The sequence below is a fragment of the Arvicanthis niloticus genome, chromosome 5, assembly GCF_011762505.2.
Source record: "Arvicanthis niloticus isolate mArvNil1 chromosome 5, mArvNil1.pat.X, whole genome shotgun sequence".
Lineage (NCBI taxonomy): Eukaryota > Metazoa > Chordata > Mammalia > Rodentia > Muridae > Arvicanthis > Arvicanthis niloticus.
The window spans coordinates 98,990,902-99,012,785 of record NC_047662.1 but is presented as its reverse complement, the minus strand read 5'-3'; the positions used below and the strand labels follow the sequence as shown (position 1 = coordinate 99,012,785).

Here is a 21,884-nt window from a genome sequence, read left to right as displayed (position 1 = left end):
GACGTCCAGGCTACCTACTGGCATCTTCTATTGCATTGCTAGATTGAAAACTACAACTCCCAGAATGCCACTCAAAGCTAATAAGGAACCGGAAGTGGTGCTGGTGCGGGGCCAACTGTGTTTGGTCTCTTCTGAGCAAGGTGTGCCAGGTAAGCAGGGGTCTGGTTTTGAGGGTTGGTTAGAGACTGCGGGGTCCCACCGAGAGGCCGTGGCACCCCACAGCCCTGGGACGTCTGGGTCTTGCCTTTCCTCGGTCGCAGCTCGCGAGCCAGCGTGACTGGCATTCCCTGCAGCCTGGGGTCTAACTAAGCATGTGGTTCTAGTGCTTAAGGTGGTAGGGATCAGAATGAGAAAGTGAGAGACCTGTGCAAACAGAGGATGACTGGACACTTAGCGACGGCGTTTGTGCTCATCAGGTGGGACTTAGGCTAACTAAGGTCTGAGGCGGAGATGGCGGTGTTAACTCAAAAGTATTTATTGAGACTCTGAGTAAACAGAACATTTACTTGTATTGGAACGGTGTGGGGAAATCAGACAAAAAAATAATTAGGTGGTTTTGGATAGGAAAAATATGCATGATCTGGGGATATGTGAGATTAAGGGAAGAGCGTGTGGGCAGAGAGAACAATTTATGCAGAGACACTGAGATATTTAGTATGTTTGGGGAATAGATACCACAGAGAGCAAAAGAAAACGGTAGTGGAGGGGCTGGCTAGCAGGAAAGACGGCTCTTACAGAGGAGCGGAGTTTGGTTCTCAGCACCTATGTCTGGGCGACTCCTGATTGCCTGTAACTTCAGGGCCAGGCGATCCGTTGCCTCTTACTTCCACAGACACCTTGTCCTCAACTCATGCACACATAGCCACATACATAATTTTTAAAAATAAAATAGGCCGGGTGTGGTGGTGCACGCCTTTAATTCGGGAGGCAGAGGCAGGCAGACCTCTGTTAGTTCGAGGCCACCCTGGTCTTCAGAGGGAGTTCCAGGGCAACCAGGGTACAGAGAAACCTTGCCTCAAGAAAACAGACGAATGGATGGATGAATGTTTGGGCCTTTAACCCCAGCACTTGGGAGGCAGAGGCAGGGCAGATATGTGAGTTAAAGGCCAGCCTGATTTATACATAGCAAGTTCCAGGCTAGCTAGGAACTCCATAGTGAAACCCTGTGTATAAATAAGCATACAAACAAACAAATAATTATAAATAAATAAACAAATCCTTTAGGAAAAAATTGACAGAAGGAACGCCCTTAATGATCTGTGTAGCTATTGTGTAGATTTTGGGTTACTGTAAGTGAAACAGAAAATACTGCTGATTCTAGGCAGAAGAGTGATATAATTTTCAAACATTTAGATGCTTTTATATATCTATTGCTACATATTTATGAATATATATATATATATATATATATATATATATATATATAATTTCACAGATTTATTTATTTTGAGACAGGGTCTCAGGTAGTTCAGACTAACTTCAAAGTCTTTATATAGCCAAGGATGACTGTGAACTTCAGACCCTCCTGTTTCCTTCCTCTTCATGCTAGTATTACCTGAGCTGTCACAGCTGGTTTATGTTTTGTGTTTGAATCCAGGGCTTTGTGCATGGTAGGCAAACATTCTACTGAGTTATTTCCCTGGTCCTGGGATGCTCTTTACTGTGTGAGGCTCAGTACAATTTCTAGAAGGATTTGTTGTACAGTAGGGAAACAGGAGGACCAGTCTGAGTTAAACTCAAAGCAATTGAAAATTGGAACCTCACAAAGATGGAGTGAATGTCACCACCAGCTCCCCAGGATATACCATTATTGTGTCAGTCTGTTAGTAACTGTTGAATGGCTAAGGTTCAGAAAGATCCATTTGAGATGGGGTATAATCACTGTGTGGGCTAGCCTGGCCTAGAACTCACAGTCCTCCTACCCCATGCCTCAGCCTCTAAACTGCTGGGGTTACAGTTATACCACTATCCCTGCCTTTAGAAAAGATATTTTAATTAAGAGGTAAAATACCAAATCTAGGCATAGATAATGTTCATCAGATCCGTATTTATTTAAGATTTATTTTTAACTATGTGTGGGTGCATATACATGTGTGTGTATTCACACATGCACACATAAGTGTGTGTAGATGCAAGTGCCACCAGAGTCTAGAAGAAGGTATCTGACCCCCTAGAGAGCAGCTGTAGTTATGAACTACCTGATGTCCGTGCTGGTGATAGAACCCTGGTCCTCTTTAAAAGTAGCAAACACTCTTACCATTGAGCAAGCCTTCAGCCCCCAGATCTATGCGTCTTGATGCTCAGCTACACCTTTCCGTTTTGAGGACCCATAGATGATAACCTCTGTTCTGCATTTACTGAATTTCCATTGTGTGGCCAGGACTTATGCTGTCCACAAAGGTGCAAAGCTGAAGAAGGGTGGGCTGTGCCTTCAGGAGTGTGCAATCACATATGATATAGACTCTTAGGTGGTGGCTGTTCTTGTCTCTATTTGATCTCCTGGTATGACAAACATCTTCAGGGACTATAGAATTTAGAAAGGCATGAGGAACAAAAAAGAAAGTGGTTAAGTCCAACAGATACCAAGTATTGCTGTTTCCAAGGTCTTTATTCTTTTTAAGGTTTATTGATTTTTTGTGTGTGTGTGTATAAGTGTTTTAATCTTATGTATATCTGTGAACTTTTATTCCTTTGGAGGCCAGAAGAGAGCTTTGGATTCCCTGGAACTGGAGTTAACAGAGGGTTGTCAACCACTGTGTGTGTGCTGAGAACTAAATCCAGGTCCTCTGCAAGAGTAGCCAGTGCTCGTAACTACTGAGCCATCTCTCCAGCCATGTTCGTAGAGTCCTTTAAAGGAATTCAGTTTGGTGAGAAAAATATCAACCCAGCTTTCAAGCTTTTTGAGCAGCACCCATGGAAAACTGTAGAGCCCAAAATTCTCCTATCCTCTTTCTCCTTCTCAGACAGACTTCCAAAGAGAAATCAATATAACCATTCATTCCCCAACAGGGCCTGTCATGGAGGAGGCACCAGACATGCTTACTGGCCAAAGAAATAGTCACACACACAGATAAGAAGACAAATGCTGTGAAATTTGGCTGTTAAAAAGTGCCTTTATTGCTGGGCATGGTGGCGCATGCCTTAATCCCAGCACTGGGGAGGCAGAGGCAGGCAGATCTCTGAAAGTTCAAAGCCAGCCTGGTCTACAAATCAAGTTCCAGGACAGCCAGAGGCTGCTACAGAGAAACCCTGTCTTAAAAAACCAAACAAGCAAACAAACAAACAAACAGAAAAACCTTTATTTTCCTTTATTTAGTGGTGCTTGGGATCAAACCTAGGGCTTTATGAATAGTAGGCAAATGCCAGATTTTAAGCCTTAGCGGTTTTATTGGGGAGGGTATTTAATTATTGTCTGTATATAGTGTGTGTGGGTATGTGAGCCATGGTACATGAGTTCCAGGGGATAAACTCAGCTCATCCTATCAAATCAAGGCACGTGTGTCCTGTGGTTAGAGCTTTGTTACCCCCAGGCCGTCTCTGTAGATCCCCTTACAGTTCTCTTAACAAATCGTTTGCTCACTTCAGTAAGAGGTGATTGTTGCTTTCTGGACCAGTGTATCTTCGTTCATGTTTGTGCTTTGAATGGCTTAAACATAGGAAACAAAAGCAAATGATGAGACAAGGAAGTGGCTTAGTTGGTAATGTGCTGGCTTCACAGGCCTCAGCACCTAAGCCAGAGTGCTGGCTGGGTGTAATCCTAGTGCAGGTAGAGAGGCACGCAGATCCCTGGAGACTTGCTGGCACCTCGCCTGGCCTACATGGCTGAGTTGCAGTTCAGTGAAAGACTTTGTTCAAACATAAGGTGGACGGTGCCTGATGCCTGACGCTGGAGATTGTCCTCTGACCTCACACTCAGTACACTCGTACCCACACATGCACAATGATTGCACACACACACACAAATGTGAAAATGATGTTGGTGATTAGCATAACAGTTGGTGTAGCCCTCTAAGAGAAGTTTCATATAAGGATCTAGATATTTTGGTTTAAAAAGATGTATAGTGCTGGGCAGTGGCGGCACACGCCTTTAATCCCAGCACTTGGGAGGCAGAAGCAGGCAGATTTCTGAGTTCGAGATACACAGAGAAACCCTGTCTCAAAAAAACAAAACAAAAACAAAAAACAAAAAAACAACAAAAAAAAGATGTATAGTCAGCACTGTTCTCCCCACAATGCCGCACTGCTAGAATGCTTAAAGAATGTTTTAACAAATTGCTTGCTCACTTTCATAAGGGGAGATTGCTGCTTACTAGACCAGAGTATCCTAGTTTGCATTTGTTCTTCACAATGTTCTTTGAAATTGTTTTTCTCATTTCTCTGAAAGAATGTTCATTCTACTTAGTTTTGTATGTGATACATTCAGTAAATTAATAACATTTAAAACTTAACCTGCACCTAGTAGCTTTGACCTGAACTTCTAGCTATACAAGAAGCTGAGACTGGAGGATTACTGGCTTGAGGCCTGCTTGGATTACACAAGAGTTCAATGAGACCCTCTCTCAATATAAGAAGTAAAAAGAATTGGGTTCTAACTCAGTGGTAGAGTACTTGCCTAGTGCATGCAAAGTCCTGGATTTAATCCTCAGTACCATGGGAGGGAGGGAGGGAAGGGAAGAACAAACCGATGCTCTTACAGAGCAAGTAGAATATGAAGCAAGCCCCAGCCCCTGCAGGCAGGTGAGTGCCAATTTCAGATCTAGAAAGCATTTGCATGGCTATCCACAGGGGTGTGTGGTGCATACTCAGAACTGCCTGGAGACTGAAAAACTGCAAGAACTTCACTGGAAGGGTTTCAGACAGAAGCAACAACAGCCAGTGTTTCCCCAGCACGTATTCTGTCAGAGAAATGAAATACATCTGGTCCTTCTCACAGTTCAGTGAGGTAGCCTGTCTTACCTCAAGGAGGGCATCTGTGACAGACATAAATGTTGTCCCACCACTCAGGAGCAGCGAGCCAGAAAACATGGCTGAATCCTAAGATGGCTGTTTTCTTCCCTACAACAGCCTAGTCAAGTTCAAACTTAAAACAACTAAATTTCAAGTTAGTTTTGAGATTGGTAGAGTGCAAAAGGAAATAAAAAACCTGAGCATGCACTGACCAGTTACTAACTCCAAATCAGAAGCATAATGGAGCCCAGGTGACTTTCCTGCAGCCATGGCTCTGAATACAACCTGCTCTGATCACACCATCCCTCCCACGCAGTGCCAACAAGCATGGCCAGACACACCTCAGCTCACATATGAGACTACTGTGTGTTCCGAACTTCAGTGTTTTGCTGTACATACTAATTTTCTGTTCTTACAGAAACATAATGCTTAATTATGGAAAACAGACTCTTACTGTTTGCCTGCTGTTGTTTGTTAGCATCTACCAAATACTACCAAACTAGCATGGGTTTTAAATTGTTTAATTATTTTGTATTTTTATGTGTATGAGTCTTTTGCTTGCATGTATTTCTGTACACGGTGTGTGTGGTGCCCTCAGAGACAGAAGAGACTTCAGATCCCCTGGAACTGGGTTTACAGATGGTTGTGATTCACCATGTGGGTGCTGGGAATGGAACCAGGACCTTTTGGAAGAGCACCCAGTGCATATAACTGCTGAGCCATCCCTCCAGCCCCCACCCCCACACCCCCAGAGGTTGTATTGTGCTAGAATGTTTGAAAACTACTGTTTAGGACCAGTGAGATGGTTTAGCACAGAGAGCTTAACAAAGTAAGGGCTGACCCTGAGTAGCTGCCATCTGACTACTGTGTGTATGTTTCCCACAGCATGCACACACGCACACTCACACACATGCATCAGTACACAAACAACAACGACAATAAAATATAAAAAATGTAAATAAAAATGAAACTGCTTTGGGGGTTGCTGACTTAAATTTCACTGATTAACTCGTGGCTCAGCACTTAAGGGTGTGTACTGTGCTTGCAGCTGACTGAAGTTTGATTCTCAGCACCCACACTGGGGGCAGCTCACTGATGCGGTAATTTGTTAATCCACTCTAAACTCCCCGGTGGTTGCATGTGCTTCTTGCCCCATGCCAGAATGTTCTGGATTTGTGAATGAAAGGCACCTACACACACCTGCTTAATTTTAATATGCTATAAGCAGCCCAATGGCTGGGCATTTTCAAACCTCCTTGTGGCTAACACACTCTCCCTTCCAACATTCCTGAATTATTACTTACTAAAATCTATATTCTAACCTGGTTGCCTGGACACTGGTTGGGCAGCCCTCTCTGGTCTTGTGCTCCAAGCTCCTTCACATGGCTGTTCACTCACGCTTCTCTGTCTCTCAAGATTATCTTCCTGCTTTCCAGTCATGGGTGTTCTAAATCTTTTCTTGTCCCCCTTGCCCAGGAAATCTAAAGTCCCGCCTCTGTCTCCCTGTCCAGCCATTGGCCACCAGAAACTTTATTTCACCAATCAAAGCCAACTGGAGACAGGGACCCTCAATGTCTTACAGGCAGACATGCCAGTTCCTGTGTAATTCTAGGAGCCAAATTAACACAAATAACATTAGAACCATGTATCAGGTTATATTTAGAAAATGCCTCGGTATGAGCCAGCTATCTAATCGGTGGGGCAGCTCTGCTTAGCTCTGGCTGCCATGTTCCACACCAGAAGCCATGCACACCACAGCTAGAAGCAGCCAGAGGCCAACCATGCCACAACTAGACCCATGAGACGCCAGCGTGGAGAATGGCTCTGCCAATCCCCCATGTTGCATCCACAAAGCTGAACAATATCTGCCATCCTCGCAGTACCTGGTAGAAATGAGACTATGAGTACTTAAAGATTATCCAATAAATTTATATATTTGGAAATGCTCAATTAACAAGATGCTGACACAATTAGAATTGTTACCCAATATCTAACCTTTTGATAGAAGTTGCTACCCAGGACTGCTTTCGACCCATCTGTCTTCCTCCATGGTCTGTAGCCTCCTTCTTCTCTCCTTTCTCTCCTCTCTTTCTCCCCTCCCCTTCTACTGCCCAATCACCGAGCTCCACTGGGAGTACAATGTAGCAGGCTACAGAACCAATCCACCACCACTCACAACCACCTTAACACTAATTCCAGGGAATCCAGGTCTCCCTGATGGCTGCATGCACTGCACGCACATGCAGAAACCTACACTCAGCATACACTATACATATAATTTTTAATATATATAAATAATGTATATATATATATATATATATATATATATATATATATATATATATATTGGTTTTTCGAGACAGGATTTCTCTGTGTAGCTGTGTAGCCCTGGCTGTCCTGGAACTCACTTTGTAGACCAGGCTGGCCTCAAACTCAGAAATCCGCCTGCCTCTGCCTCCCAAGTGCTGGGATTAAAGGAGTGCGCCACCACTGCCAGGCCAAAAAAAATATTTAACATTAAAATTACTAATTGGGTTTTGGGTTGGGATTAGCACAGAATTTCTGACAATTCCTGAAATACATACTTCTGCTACCTTGTACCACATACTTATGCAAAGTGGCATCTCAGCTTTGACAATTACAGTATTAGAATACCAGTCAACTCTGAAAACATTGCAGCACTCCGTCCGACAGTATCCAGGATTCAGCCAAGATTTAATTCTTTATTGTGAAAATCAACAAGTGCACCCTTCTCATTAGGATGCAAAATGTGCTCTCATCTTCATAAATGGTAAAATGATTTGTACACAAAGCAGCATTGTTTTAGAATGAATGTCTTTATGATTATTGGTTGTTTTGTGTGTGTGTGTGTGTGTGTGTGTGTGTGTGTACTATCTACCTAGACTTGCATAAAATTTCCTGGGTGAGAGCCAGCAAGATGTCACAGGAAGGCTAGGCACTTACTGCACAAGCCTGATAACCTGATTTCTGTCCTCAGATTCCATGTAAAGGGAAGAGAAAACTGACTTTCTTTGATTTTTCACACGCATTATGTACGTTTATACCCCCACCACCTATGCACACCCATCATGGCACACATATAATAATAAATAATTAAGGAAATTTAAATTTGTTCTAAGTGAAAAGGGGGTTACAAATAGAAAACGTTTAAGAAGCCCTGAACTAGCAGGGCAAGATGGTGAACACTTTTAGTCCCTGCACTCAGGGAGAGATGGGTGAGTCTTTGAGTTCTAGGCCAGCTTGTACACGCACCACTGGCTTCCCTGTTTTGGAGTTTGAACATCACTGTTATGGTGCTTCTTATAATTTTTTAACCTCGAGCCTGGAAGGAATATTGCCCATCCTCAGAGGTGGCTGGCTTCTTGTAATGGCGCTCAACTATAGGTTCAATTTGAGACCTATATTCTGTCACCAGAACCCCAGAAATCTACCATACTTTTTTTTTTTAAACTGACTCAGAACCTTGTATGTGGTAGATGCTAAAGGACTGATGTGAAAGTAAACTGACACTGCTTTCCAAAGAACACAATAAAAGCTTGCCTTCTGTGGGTACTGATTGCTTGGAAGTATCCGGTCCTTGTCCTCCGAGAAGTGTGTGGCTTCTTTACTGCTGGAGTGTCTGGAATTCTCCCCAGCATGGTTTCCAGCATGCTTTCCGTGGTTCAGTCATTCTGGGTCAGTGTCACCTGCTCCTCACTAACACCCCAGCACTGTCTGTCTTCTGGTTGTAAGGAATCAGCTGTGTAAGTGACGGCAGCGCATGGACTGGAAGTCAGAAGATAGTGCTCAGGGAACAGTCTCACAGGCCCTGCAGGAACCAGAAGGCCTCCCAGAGGCCGGAAGTGAAGATGGACTCTCTGAAAACTTCCAGCTTCTGCAGCTGGATGTGGACTACGAACACCAAGAAGAGACCAGCCCTGCAAACAGTGCTGCGTGGAGCTCGGTGGGTCCTGTGAGCTCGCTGTGATGGGTGTCTCAGAGATCTCTGTTCTAAGGGTTGATCTAGGAGATTAAGGGAGCTGAGAATGAATTCTGTGTGTTTTGATTCCTGCTACTTGGATTAAGGTTTCATTTTCATTTGAGTCATAAGAATGTATATAAAATTTTAAAAGAAATTTTGACATACCTCAGAAAGAATCAGGGGCTCTCAACTCTGTTTTTAAGATTCTGTCCCAGATGAGTTTTCTCTAGCCTTGGGATGGTGGGGTGAAGGTGATGTTCTCTGTAATTATAACCTGGAAAGGGATATTATTCAGTGAGAACTCTTGCCTTGCATGCTCAAGGCTCTGGGTCGGATCCCGAGCAGTGCACACAATTATAATAATTCTGTACTGTTCACGGTGAAGATCCACCAATGAAAATAAAATAGCAATAGATCATAGTGGTAAAATTAAAAATAAACACAAGCCAGTAGGCTTGTTTTTAAAGACAAAAATCTTTTCCTTTCTAACTTTATATATAAATGAAAAAAAGTAACCGGTGTTCATTTTCCTTTCTGGTGCTTATGAAGTTCTCAAACAATTTTGTTTTCTGGATAATGGAAGAAAAATGTACAAAGAAAACAGAGACACTGGGAAAGGATAGTCTCCTCAAAGAAGAGCAAAAGGAAGCAGGAAAGAGAAAGAAGGAAAGCCAAGCGTGCAGAAGACTCAGCTAACGGTGAGTGTGGTCACTGGGAAAGGTCATTGCTTTCAGCAGACCTTTGTTTTCATGTTGCTAGGAGAGTAGGGTCTATCTCTCAGCTCTTTGCAAATCAAAGTTCGAGTGTGAGCTTAGAGGTTGCTTTTAAAGGAGAAGCCAAGTGAGCATTTGTGTCTAAACTCGGAAGCAGAAGGGATGATGCCGGTGGTAGATCATACTTATTCATGCTGTGTGCTAGCCTTAAAATCATGCATTGTTCCGCAGGGCTGCTATGCACTGAGATTATCTCCTTTTTGTAGAGGAGATGGGTTCAGATTAGATAATATGCTCAAAATAACTCAACTTACAAATGAACAGATGTGAATTTAGCACACTCTGTAAGCCATGCCCCCCCCCCCGCAAAAGGAAAAGAGAGATTCGTCTACACAGAAAAGCCCATGGGTTGTACAAAAAGAGCTATTAGTTCTAGTAAGTCCAGAAAGGACTCTGAACTCAAAATTAGTACCTTGAAAACTGGCCCTTGGCCAGGCATGGTGAACATGCCTTTGATCCCAGCACTCTGGAGGCAGAGGCAGGCTGATCTCTGTGAGGTTCAGGCCAGCCTGCTCTCAGGGTGAGTTCTAGGACAGCCAAGGCTACACAGAGAAACCCTGTCTCGAAAAACAAAAACAAACAAACAAATAAGAAAAGAAAGGAAGAAAGAAAGGTACTAATTACAGCCCCCTCCCCCTCCCTGTCCTCTCACCCAGACCTCCCCTCATATCTGTCTCATTAGAAAACAAACAGGCTTCTAAGGGACAATAATAATAAAATATAACCAAATAAAATATAGTAAGATAAAACAGCTGTCGCATTGGAGTTGGACAGGAGAAACAAACAGAAGGAGAAGAGCCCAAGAGAATCAGAGACCCACACAGGAATCCCATAAACACGCTGGACTGGAGCGCTAATGTGCAGGCAGAGGACCTGGTGCAGCCCCACGCAGGCCCTGTGCATGCTGCCTCAGACTCCAGATGAGCTTCGGTCTCGGTGATGTAGGCCTTGTTTTCCGGTGCCTCCCCTCTGGCTCTTACGCTTTCTTTTGCATCCTCTTTGGAAGGGTTTCTGGAGCCCTGGGGGAGGGCTGTGGTGGAGACACCCCATTCAGGGCTGAGTGTTCCAAGGCCTCTCACTCCCTGCACATTGTCTGGCTGTGGATCTTTGTGTTTGTTCCCATCCACTGCAGAAGGAAGCTTCTCTGGTGGCTGAGTCAGACCCTGATCTATGAGTATAGCAGACAGTGTCGAGTTTGGAGTCCATCTTGTGGAGTGGGCCTTAAGTCAACTCAGAGAATGGCTGGTTACTCCCACAAGCTTTGTGCCTCCACTGCCCCAGCAGATCTTGCAGTCAGGACACCATTGTAGGTCACAGGGTTTGGGACTGGTTTGGAGTTTATGTTACTGTTTTGGTAGTGTACAGAGTACTTTCCTGTACCAAAGACATTGGATTATAAAAGGCTCTGTGTAGGCACCAATTCAACTTCTTCATGTTCTGTGAGTTGTGTGGGTGGTGTCTTCTGGAATGGGGCCTTGCTGTCAGTTTGTGGAGACTTGGTCACAGCCTGGGTTGTTTGGAGATTCCTATGGGACCCTTTGGCCAACAACTTAGATGTAACCTAATCCCAGTACTGGAAGCTTCATTTGGTGACAAGAGATAAACAGTTGGGACTGTTGTCTCCCCATTAGTTAGATTACCTTCATATATGTGTAAGCTTTAGGAAGCTTCTACTGTACTGGGTTTTCATGCTTACCCCCCAGATGGCCTTAATTCTAGCTGTCTCTCCTCATTCCCCCCTTCACAGTTCTCTCTCCTCCCCACTTGATCCTCCTGTTCCTGCAACCAACCCCCTACCCCTGTCCATCCATATCTGTTCTGTTTCTCTTACCTAACAAGATCTATCTGTACACCAGTTCCTTATTCTATACATAACTTCTGTGGTTCTGTGGATTGAAGCTTGGTTATTATTGACTTAACAGCTAATGTGCACATTATAAGTGAATACATAACATATTTGTATTTCTGGGTCTGGGATACCTCACTTAGGATGATTTTTTTTTTTTTCTAACACTAATACATTTACCCGCAAATTTCATGATGTCATTTTTATTTTTTTTAATGGCTAAATAATACTCTGTTGTGTAAATGTATCACATTTCCTTATCCATTCTTCTGTTAAGGTAGGTTCTTTCCAGGTTCTAGGATTATAAATAGAGCAGCAATGTGAACATGGTTGAGCAAGTCTCTGTGGTGGGATGAAGCATCCTTTGGATATATGCCCACCTGCCCAAGAGTGCTGTAGCTGGATCTTGATGTAGATCATTTCCCATTTTTCTGAGAAACTGGCACACTGGTTTCCATAGTGGCCATCCAAGTTTGCACTCCCACGAGCAACGGAAGAGTGTTGTCCTTGCTCCACATCCTTGCCAGCAAGAGCTGTCCCTTGTGTTATTGATCTTAGACTTTCTGATGAGTATAAGATGAAATCTCATAGTTTTGATATGCATGTCCCTCATGGCTAAGGATGTTGAACATTTCTTTGTTTCTCAACCATCTGAGTTTCCTCTATTGAGAGGATTCTCAGTGTAGATCTATGCCCCATTTTTAATTGGATTATTTGATTTCTTGATACCTAGTTTTTAAAAATTTTTTATATACTTTGGATATTAGTTCTTTATCTGATGTGTAGTTGGTAAAAATCTTTGCCCATTCGTTGCCTGCCACTTTGTCCAAATATCATGTCCTTTGCCGTGCAGAAGTCTCTCAGCTTCATGAAGTCCCATTTATTAATTGTTGATCTTGGTGCCTGTGCTATCCCATTCTTAATCCTCTCTGGTATTTCTGTCCCAGGCACCTGCCCACAGCACAGCAAACGTTTTTTGAAAGCCTTAACCAAAGAGAAACTTTTGGAAGCCAAACACTCAGGACCAAGACTATGTGTTGACTTGAGCATGACCCAGCACATGTCAAAGAAGGTAGAGCATCCAGAGGCTGAGGGAGGCACGGAAGGGCAGTGAGGGGACCACCGCCAGCTCCTGTGGTTCTGTCGTCTAGAAGGGTCTGGTTTTCCATTCTAGGCTACTGACTTCCACAGGTTGTTGGAAGTGAACACAGGTTCTTTGATTTAGTTTGTAGTTTACTTCTCTTTCAAGCCTCTTACTCTGGCCATGATGTTCTCAGTCTGGATGGAACCTTGTAGGTTTAATTCTCCAGACACTAAATCTCTGTCCTTCTGCTTGGAAGAGAAATACTAACTGGCACGTGTTGTGGGGAGGGTTCCTGGTGGGAGGTCTTCTTACAGTGTTTATATTTTAGTCATTTCTCAATATCCTCTTTGGCGAAGGAGGATGCATCCCTCAGGGTTCTGGAGACTGAACACACGCCATACAATTCTGGGCAGATGAGACTGACAGTCGTCTCTTCGGCTCATGGCTCACAGCCCAGGGAGGAGGATGTGACTCATACACAAAGCCACATGGGTTATATTTGGGAAGAAAAGCGGTAGGCTGCCTTTGTCCTATCGAGGATGAGATGTGCCCTGGGTCCCACAGGACCATACAGCTGGCTTGTTTGGACACTCCTTGGGCTGCTGGGACCAGGTAGTAATAAGCATGCACTGTGCCTCACTACCTTGATGGAATAGACTTTTTAGCTAGGAGCACCATAGCTGCCCTTATTCCAGATGTCACTGTTATGTGTGCTAATGTTACACTAGGAAGACTATGTCTCTAAGGTTCTCAACAGAACCTCTAGCTCTAGCCTTCTAAAGAACAAACAAGGACAGGAGGGGGTGGGGGTGTGCCTTTAATCCCAGTACCTTAGAGGCAGAGGCAGCAGCCGTAAAACAAACAAACAAACAAAACAAAAAACAAAGAGTGAACAAGGGAGTCTCTCCTTATATTAACTGAGAGCAGATCAAATCTAATCCAAAACCTTGTAGGCCTTTTATTCAGTGTAGCACAAATCAAAATAAATTATGAAGAAAAAAAAAAACTTTCTAGGATTAGGGAAGAGTGTTAGACCTTCCAACATTGTAATACTGCTTAAAGTTAGGGTGACAGTGCCAAATGCACCTAATGACACGGAAGTGTCGATACTGTTTTGACCTCTCTAAAAATTTAAATACTGAACATCGTATACTAGAACTTGGTGTAAAAGCAGAAGAAATCTTTCCAAATACCATAGGCTGAGTCAGGGGGAGGAGGAACTCACGTTTTTCACTTAGGAGCATTTCCAGGCTAGTGTCTCGATCTGTCTGTGATGTCATGGCATGTGCTTCTGCGCATGCTCACTCCCAAGTGGAAGCAGCCAGGCTAGTCCATGAGAGTCCCGTGGAGCAGCCCCCAGGGAGTGACCGCCGTGTGACTGTCTGCTAGGGCTGGCGTGCTTCCACATCAAAGGCTCAGTTGTCCTTATCGCTTTACAGGAACTAAGTAGGTTGGCGGGACAGATTCGAAGGTTGTATGGTTCAAACAAAAAAGCCAGCAGGCCCTTTTGGATTTTCCTTACTGGATTCTCAACTGACAGCCCCCTCTATGAGGAATGTCTGAGGATGAATGATGGATTCTCTGCTTACTTGGTAAGAGTCCTCTAGCATGTTCCTGAAGTTACCTAAGTGTGCTTTTGAAAAGGTTTTACTTTTTCATCCTTTGGTGTGCAGCTGGCTCTCCACTTATGGTTTCCACATCCATACATTTAGCTGCATTCTTACCGTACTTATCTATTCTGTTATTTAGTGTTATACACACACACACACACACACACCATGGCATAAACACAGAGGTCAGAGGACAATGAGAGCTGGGTCTCTCTCCACTACATGGGTCCTGGGAGAAGACAAGTCAGGCTTTGGAGCAAGTGTCTTTACCACGGAGCTGTCTCTCCAGTGGCTTAACCATAGTTTTTAAAAAACAGTATTTTGAGGGGCTAGAGAGATGACTCTGAGGTTAAGAGCACTGACTGCTCCTTCAGAGGTCCTAAGTGCAATTCCCAGCAATCCCATGGTGGCTCACAACCATCTGTAATGAGACCAGGTGCCCTCTTCTGGTGTGCAGGTGTACACGCAGGCAGAACACTGCCTACATAATAAATGAGTATTTTGAAAACAAATTGCACCTGTAGTGAACACAGACACTTTTTTTCCTGTTATTTATTCCCTCTGCAATACAGAATAGCTGGGTATGGTGGTCATGCCTGTAGTCCCAGCACTTGGGAGCCTGAGGCAGAAGGACTGTCACAGGTTTGAGGCTGCCCTGAACTACGTAGTGAGTCCTAAGCCACTGTGAGGAAAAAACAATAGAAAAGTAAACGACAGCGTAAGAACCATGTATGTGTACTAGGCGTTATAATAATCTAGAGGTGGCTTATTGATTGATCATTTAAGTCTTCAGGGACATGTGATGTAAATGTAAACACTGGTATTTTATATAAGGGACTTGAACACGTTTAGACTGTAGTGTCTGTGGGGCCATTGGAAACCAATCCCCATGGATGCTGAGGGGCAACTGCAGTGTCTGTGTAAATGGTGTCTTTGAACCCTGGCAATCTAAAAGGTCTCAGAATCTTTCATTAGTTCTTGTAATTACATTTTTCTCATTCTTGCCCTTCATTGGCAAACTGACATTCCCGTTGTCTAGAACCATGTCTCCTAACCTGTCTAGTTCATGCTAAACTGTATGCTCCGGCAGTGGAGAGGTAGGGAACGTGAGTGAAAGAGGAAGAGGAAGGATGCTTTAGGAACAGTACGGCTTCAAGCTGTCCTTTAGGGAGAAGTACGGGACTTTCCACTTTCTGCTGAGGCTCTTGTAAAGGCAGCAGTAGATATGCAAGTGAGAATCCAGGTCTGATTCCAAGGAACGGCACTAAAAATGCCCCTGTGTGCTGCTGTGTAGCTGGGCCTGAGTTACTGCAGCCTTCCCTGGGGAAGCCACAGAGGCCATAGGTGTGAGGGTTGTGCTGTGTGGGGCTGTGTCCCTGCCGTTCTGAGGTGATCTCCTTTGCTTTGACTCTTTGGTTTTACCTGGGTCAGTCTCACCTCTTTCCAGCTCCAGTGTTGCTTCTACCAGAAAGCCACTCCCCGTGCTGGTACTCCCTCATTTGTAGTCCTGGTGTCTGTTCCCTGTCTCTCTGCGGGCCTCTGCCACTTTCTGGGTCATTTTTGTGGCTTAAATGCCTATGCTTGTTTATCTGTTTGTCTCAACTAAGCACTTTGTAAGAAGCCCGAAGACCTGCAGCTTCCTAGCAAGGTTGGCGCCATGCTGCTGCCGTCACCAGAGTTGAGTTGTGCAGGCTGTAGTTTTAACCCCACCCCATCTGGCAACCATCTTTGTATTTCCAGCTCGATGTGACAGAAGAAGACTGCTTTAGCCTATTTCCTCTGGAAACCCTTGTGTACCTGACTCCTGACTCCGAACACCGTGAGTCCCTGACCTTCCCCTGTGGGTTCACGCGGAGCTTTGTCCCTCCCCTTGTCTTTCGTTGCATTATTCCCTGTGGTACATCTCTTCTCACTAAGAGACTGAGGGAGGAAGTACAGGGGATGAGCTGACCTCTTGTGGACAGATGGCCAGTGTTGCAGAGGTTAGTTCCTCTTCAGGTGGACTTTGCATGCTGCCTGGTAATCGGTTTCCTGGCCAGCTTTGGTCAGTGTCTTATTTATATATATGCCCTCCCTCCCTCCCTCCCTCCCTCCCTCCCTCCCTCCCTCCCTCCCTCCCTCCCTCTCTCCCTCCCTCTCTCCCTCCCTAGACTAACCTCTGCTGCTCTTACTAGTGCTAGGTCGGTCATGCTCCTCTCAAACTCGTCTCACATTTCTCAGACTCTGGTTTTGTTTCCGATCTAACCCAGTGCCTTTGGGCACAGCACTTGCGGTTTTTCAGATCTGCCAGCAGGCTTTAAGTCATGTTGTATTTGTTGTATTAATATTGTTGATATTTTGTTTTCTTTTGCTTTCTCTGGATTTAGAAACTATAAAACAAATTTGATCTCAGTGGCTTTCATGTTTCCATTAGCCCTTGAAGACATTGATCAGAGCGCAGTGTACATTATTGGTGGACTTGTGGATGAGAGCATTCAGAAGGTAAGCGGACATCTTAGCCTCATACACACCCTCCATTTGTTTGTTTGTTTGTTTGTTTGTTTTCTAGACCGGGTTTCTTTACATAGTCTTGGCAATCCTGGAACTTGCTCTGTAGTCCAGGCAGCCCTTAAACTCACAGAGATCCACCCGCCTCTGCCTCCTGAGTGCCTGGATTAAAGGGGTTCACCACCAACTTCCAGCTGTTTTCTACCGTTTATAGTAGAGGCCTTTGCCCTGTTGTTAATTTCCCCAGAAGACCTAGAAGCTGAGTGGGAACAAGAAGAGTTTGTTCGTAGGGTGCCCCTCCTGCCCGGAGATCAGCTGTCCTGACTGACAGAAGCAGAGTCAGAAGTCAGTAGACAGGCCCAGTGATTCCGACAGACATTCTTCCACTACCTGTCTCCTCTCTGTCAGGATGACTCTGATCTTGGCTCTGCATTTTTTTTCCCCAGCACTTTGTTCTCTGTGAGAGATTGGTTGGCTGGTTGTAGGCTTTCTTGCTGGTATAAGTCATATTCCAAGACCTCAGTTCAGTAGGGTTGTCCAGGCTTCTTTTTTATATTTGTTTTACTTTACATATAGGACTGTTTTGCTCACATGTATGTCTGTGTACCGTGCTCAGATGAGGGCATTAGAGCCTCTGCAGTTAGAGCTATAGATGGTTGTTAGTCACCTATGGGTACTGGGAATAGAACCCAGGGCCTCTAAAGAACAACAAATGCTCTTAGCTGCTGAACCATCTCCTCAGCTTCTTCTTCAAGATTCTTTTATTGAATTGGAGTTTCATTGGAATAATTAAGCTGGTACTTGACATTTTAAACTTTATTTCTATTACATAAATATTAATCTTCTTTGCTTAATTCACTAATTAACATATATTGCATAATTTTAAGTTGAATAATGATATAACAGTTTACATTTGCAAAAAGAAATGTAGTGTCCTTCCCACCTTGTACCCCTCAACCCTCAAAGCATCATGGTCCGTTTTCTCAGGCATGTTTGTTGGTCTGTTTTACATGTGTTTATAATGGATGCAGAAATATCTCATGTGTGAGTCACACATATATGAACCTTATGTTTAACACTGATGGCAGCTCAGTCTATCATTTAATTGTACTTAGTTTTAGTACAATTATGATAGATTTAGCTCCTATTTGTGTTAAACAGATAGACTGAGCTGCCATCAGTGTTAAACATGTGCTTAGTTTTAGTAGAATTAAATGTGTGGGTCTAAGTGTTCCATGGGGTCGTAATGCAGGAGCCTGCCAATAGGGATTAGAAAGTCACTGGTGTTGTTCCCAGGGAACTCCTGAGTCAGGCATAAGCAGCTGACTGCTTCTATTATATAAAAATTGTGTTCTATTCTAATATGTATAATAGAATATTCTGTTATATAAACAAATGCTCTCAGAGCATTCCCTGGCAAGTTACCAGAGCAACAGCACACCATTACAATGCAGCCATTTTTGGTTTCCATCATCCCCAAGCTTGCTTACACCGAGTGTCACCAGGAGTGACACTCCGGGTCTCCTGGTGTGACACACTTTCCCGTCAAGTGTTCTTGCTCAGGATTTGAAGTTTTCAAATGTAATCATGAGGAAACAAGAAGTCCAGTATGGATCATTCTGCAAAAGAACAGAACTTTCAAAAATCCACTGTAATAGAAACTAAACCAAATGGGGCGGGGCAGTGCTGTCTTCAAGGAGTGTCACAAAATAAAACACAGCCAAATGCAGTGATGTGTGTGTGGTCCCATCTACCTGGGAGGCTGCGTCAGCACCATCTGAGCCCCCAGGAGCCCTTCTTACAAACAGGAAACTGTCAAGTGTGGTTTGATTGTATTTTGGATTAGGAGGGAAACTTTACAAAAGACCTTTGGGGGAGACTTCAGTAATGGTTGTGTACTAAATAACCTTACAGGATTTTTAGAAGTGAACTCAGTGCTGTGCTAAAGGGGGAAGCGCTGTTGTCCTCCAGCGAGAGGTCAGTGTGAGGTCAGTGTCAGAATGGCCACGGCTCACAGAAAGTTGGTAACATATTAATTGGCAGGTGAGGTGACAGGACAAGAACTCATTCAATGATTCTTTCAGATCTCTTAGATTTGAGATATTTTGAAATAAGTAGTTGGGGAGGGGAGGAGAGCTTTAACTCAGAGTCACTGCTCACCCTCTGACTTGTCTCCTGCGACAGGCAGATGGCCTCTTGAGGCAGTAAAGTCCAGAAGGTCCTTGAGCAGAGTGTGCTGTTTAGATGTGAAATTTTCTTTTATTTATTTTACATTCTGACCACAGCTTCCTTTCCTATTGCGGCTAGTTGAACACTCTAGTGGGGAAGGCGTCCCAAAAGCAGGGCACAGAGTCAGAGACAGCCTATGAGCCTACTGACAGTGTTAGGGACCCCACAAAAAGATCAAGCTATACAAATGTAATATACGTTCAGAGGACCTAGGTCAGTCCTATGCATGTTCTCTGGTTGGTGGTTCAGTCTCTGTGAGTCCCTATGGGCTCATGTTGATAACGTGGGGTTTCTTGGGGTATCCTTGACCCCTCTAGCTCCTACAGTCCTTCCTCTCCTTTTACACGGGATTCTCCAAGCTCTGCCTAATGTTGGGCTGTAGGTCTCTGCGTCTGTTTCCATCAATTGCTGGATGAAGCCTCTCGAATGATCAGTCTATGAGTCTAGCAGAATATCATTAGGAATCATTTTATTGATTTTTTTTTCTTTTTTGCTATTTGTGTTTGGTTCTATTATGGGTCTCTGTGCTATCCAGCCTCCGGCTCCTGACCCTCTGGCCAGTGTCAGAGGTGGGCTTCCCTGGACCAGACATTGATTAGCCACTCCCACAATGCCTGTGCTACCTTTACACTGCCACATCTTACAGGCAGGACAGATTGTAGGTTGAAGGTTTTGTGGCTGAGTTGGTCCCTCCACTGGAAATCTTGCCTGGTTCTGGGAGATGGCCAGTTCAGGTTCTGTATCCCCCATTGGTAGGAATCTTAGCTAGGGTCACCCTTGTATCCTGGGAGTTTCCGTTGCCCTAGTTTTTAGCTCCTCCCAGAGATGCTTCCCCCAAATTCCAGTTGTCTCTGCCTCACCACAACTGATCCCTCCTGTTCCCACCCCCACCCTTCACCCCATTCAGTCCCCTCCCCCATCTACCGGCAATGTCTTTCTGTTTCCCCTTCTCGGTGAGATTCACTGGTCTGCCCCTGAGCCCTCCTTGTTACTTAGCTTCTTTGGTCTATGGATTGTAGCATCGTCTTCCTGTACTTTACAGCTAATAGCCACGTATAAGTGAGGACATACCATGTTTGTCTTTCTGGGCCTGGATTGCCTCACTCAGGATGGTCTTTTCCATCCATTCGCCTGCAACTATCCTGATGTCATTGTTTTTAATAGCTGAGAAATATTCCATTGTGTAAATGTACCACATTTTCTTTATCCATTCTTCAACTGAGGGACACCTAGGTTGTTTCCAGTTTCTAGCTATTATAAATAAAGCTGCTATGAACATAATTGAGCAAGTGTCCTTGTGGTGCAGTGAGTGTCTTTTGGGTATATGCCCAGGAATGGTGGAGCTGGGTCTTGAGGTAGATCAATTACCAGTCTTCTATGAAATCACCATATTGATTTCCAAAGTGGCTGCACCTGTCTGCACTCCCACCAGCAGTGGAGGAGCATTTATCCCCTTGCTCCACATCTTCTCCAGCCTGAGCTGTCATTTGTGCCCTTGATCTTAGCCACTCTGGCAAGTATAAGATTAAATCATGTCCTCTCAGGTTTCTACCAACTCGAAGTAGCAATATGTGGGAATTTTCTAAACTGGCAGTGTCCATTACAATGAATACAATGAAATATAATGTATAATTTTTATAATAAGAAAATTTGATTTACAGAAGGTGACATTTCAAAAAGCCCAAGAACACTCTGTCAGGACAGCCCGCCTGCCAATCCAGGAGTACATGATCAGGCGCCAGAATGAGAAAAACTACCATTCAGAAATCCTGGCCATCAACCAAGGTACTGCTCACAGCCCAACCCAGCGTGCTTTTCCTTACGGGCCGTTTGCTAGTCCTTTGTCTTGGATGGGCTCTGTTTTCTGTTTACTCAGAAACTACTTGCCAGCTTATTCTGGGGCTGCTGTGCTGTAAGTGTAATGCCCTTGACTCAATTTCCCATGACACCTAGACTCTCTTGCATGCACTTGCTGGCAGCCATTCTGGCCATTGAGAGGTGTTCCTCATTTTGTTTGCATTCCTGGATGAATACCCTGCCATCTGCCTTCACTGGCCGGTATCTGTTCTCTAGACTTCAGCTCAGGAGCAGCTTAGCTCCTTCCCTCCCACAGCAGGCAACATCAGGCCCCTTGTTTGTGTTCCCACGGTGCTGTGTTCCTCCGTTGCCCTTGTCCGTTCACAAGTGTTCAGTGTACACTGAGGCCTTGTAAATAGGCAGGGCTGTGTCCTTGCCTCTCTCCTCCCATGATCCACCGCATGTGACTCAGAGAACGCTCAGTGACGACATTCCACAGAACCCTTTTCCACATTGGTCCTTCACTAGTCTTCTCCTGTATGGTCACCAGCATCCGTTTACCTTCTGACAGTGTTCGATATCCTGTCTACTTACTTTGAAACTCATAACTGGCCTGAAGCATTGAAGAAAGGAGTTTCTCCAGGAAAAGGCTACATTCTTCGGAATTCAGTGGAATGATGGACAGCCTAAGATTCCAGCTGTAGGGGTGAAGTGCGGGGGTGTCGTGACCAAAGGACGAGGCAAAGGGTAACAATGGCACACACTTACCTCTGCTTGCCATCTTGGCTCTTTGAAAGCCATTAGGGGCAAGGACCACATTTTATGCTATGTCACTCACAACGCCTGGCTCACTGAAGTACCCTTATAAAACATTTTATGATTAAAAAAAAAAAGTTTCTGTTAAGGAATTGCCAAAATATTTGTCATTTTGGGTGTTAATTCATGCTTTGTACATCTGTTTGGGAAAGGTCTACTTTTAGAGATGTTTAAATGATTGTCCGAGCTTTTCATTTAACTTGAATAAAATCATTTTTCTGTCACCTGTAAATGTGCATTTTCATACGCTACACACTCGCTTTGCTGTCTCAGCCCTGCCTGGCCTGCCCTACCTTACGTCTTTGTTCGTTCC

At 44.3% G+C, this 21,884-nt stretch overlaps 1 protein-coding gene across 1 annotated transcript; it reads left to right on the top strand.

Annotated features, from left to right (window-relative positions):
• Positions 1-82: 82 nt before the first annotated feature.
• Trmt10b (tRNA methyltransferase 10B) lies at positions 83-21,795 on the top strand. The gene is made up of 9 exons (XM_034501701.2): positions 83-149; positions 8,701-8,911; positions 9,513-9,627; positions 12,496-12,620; positions 14,072-14,224; positions 15,983-16,061; positions 16,656-16,723; positions 20,620-20,743; positions 21,327-21,795. Exons 2-9 carry the CDS (start codon positions 8,729-8,731, stop codon positions 21,431-21,433), a joined length of 954 nt encoding a protein of 317 aa, XP_034357592.1. The 5' UTR covers positions 83-149; positions 8,701-8,728; the 3' UTR covers positions 21,434-21,795.
• The last annotated feature ends 89 nt before the right edge of the window (positions 21,796-21,884 follow it).

What these genes read in the sequence shown, in the direction of transcription:
- Trmt10b (XM_034501701.2), top strand. Translation starts at nt 8,729, where the DNA reads ATGGACTGGAAGTCAGAAGATAGTGCTCAGGGAACAGTCTCACAGGCC. An exon ending in CCCAGCACATGTCAAAGAAG is followed by an intron (nt 12,621 to 14,071) that starts GTAGAGCATCCA and finishes ATCGCTTTACAG; the next exon opens with GAACTAAGTAGGTTGGCGGG. An exon ending in AATCCTGGCCATCAACCAAG is followed by an intron (nt 20,744 to 21,326) that starts GTACTGCTCACA and finishes ACCTTCTGACAG; the next exon opens with TGTTCGATATCCTGTCTACT.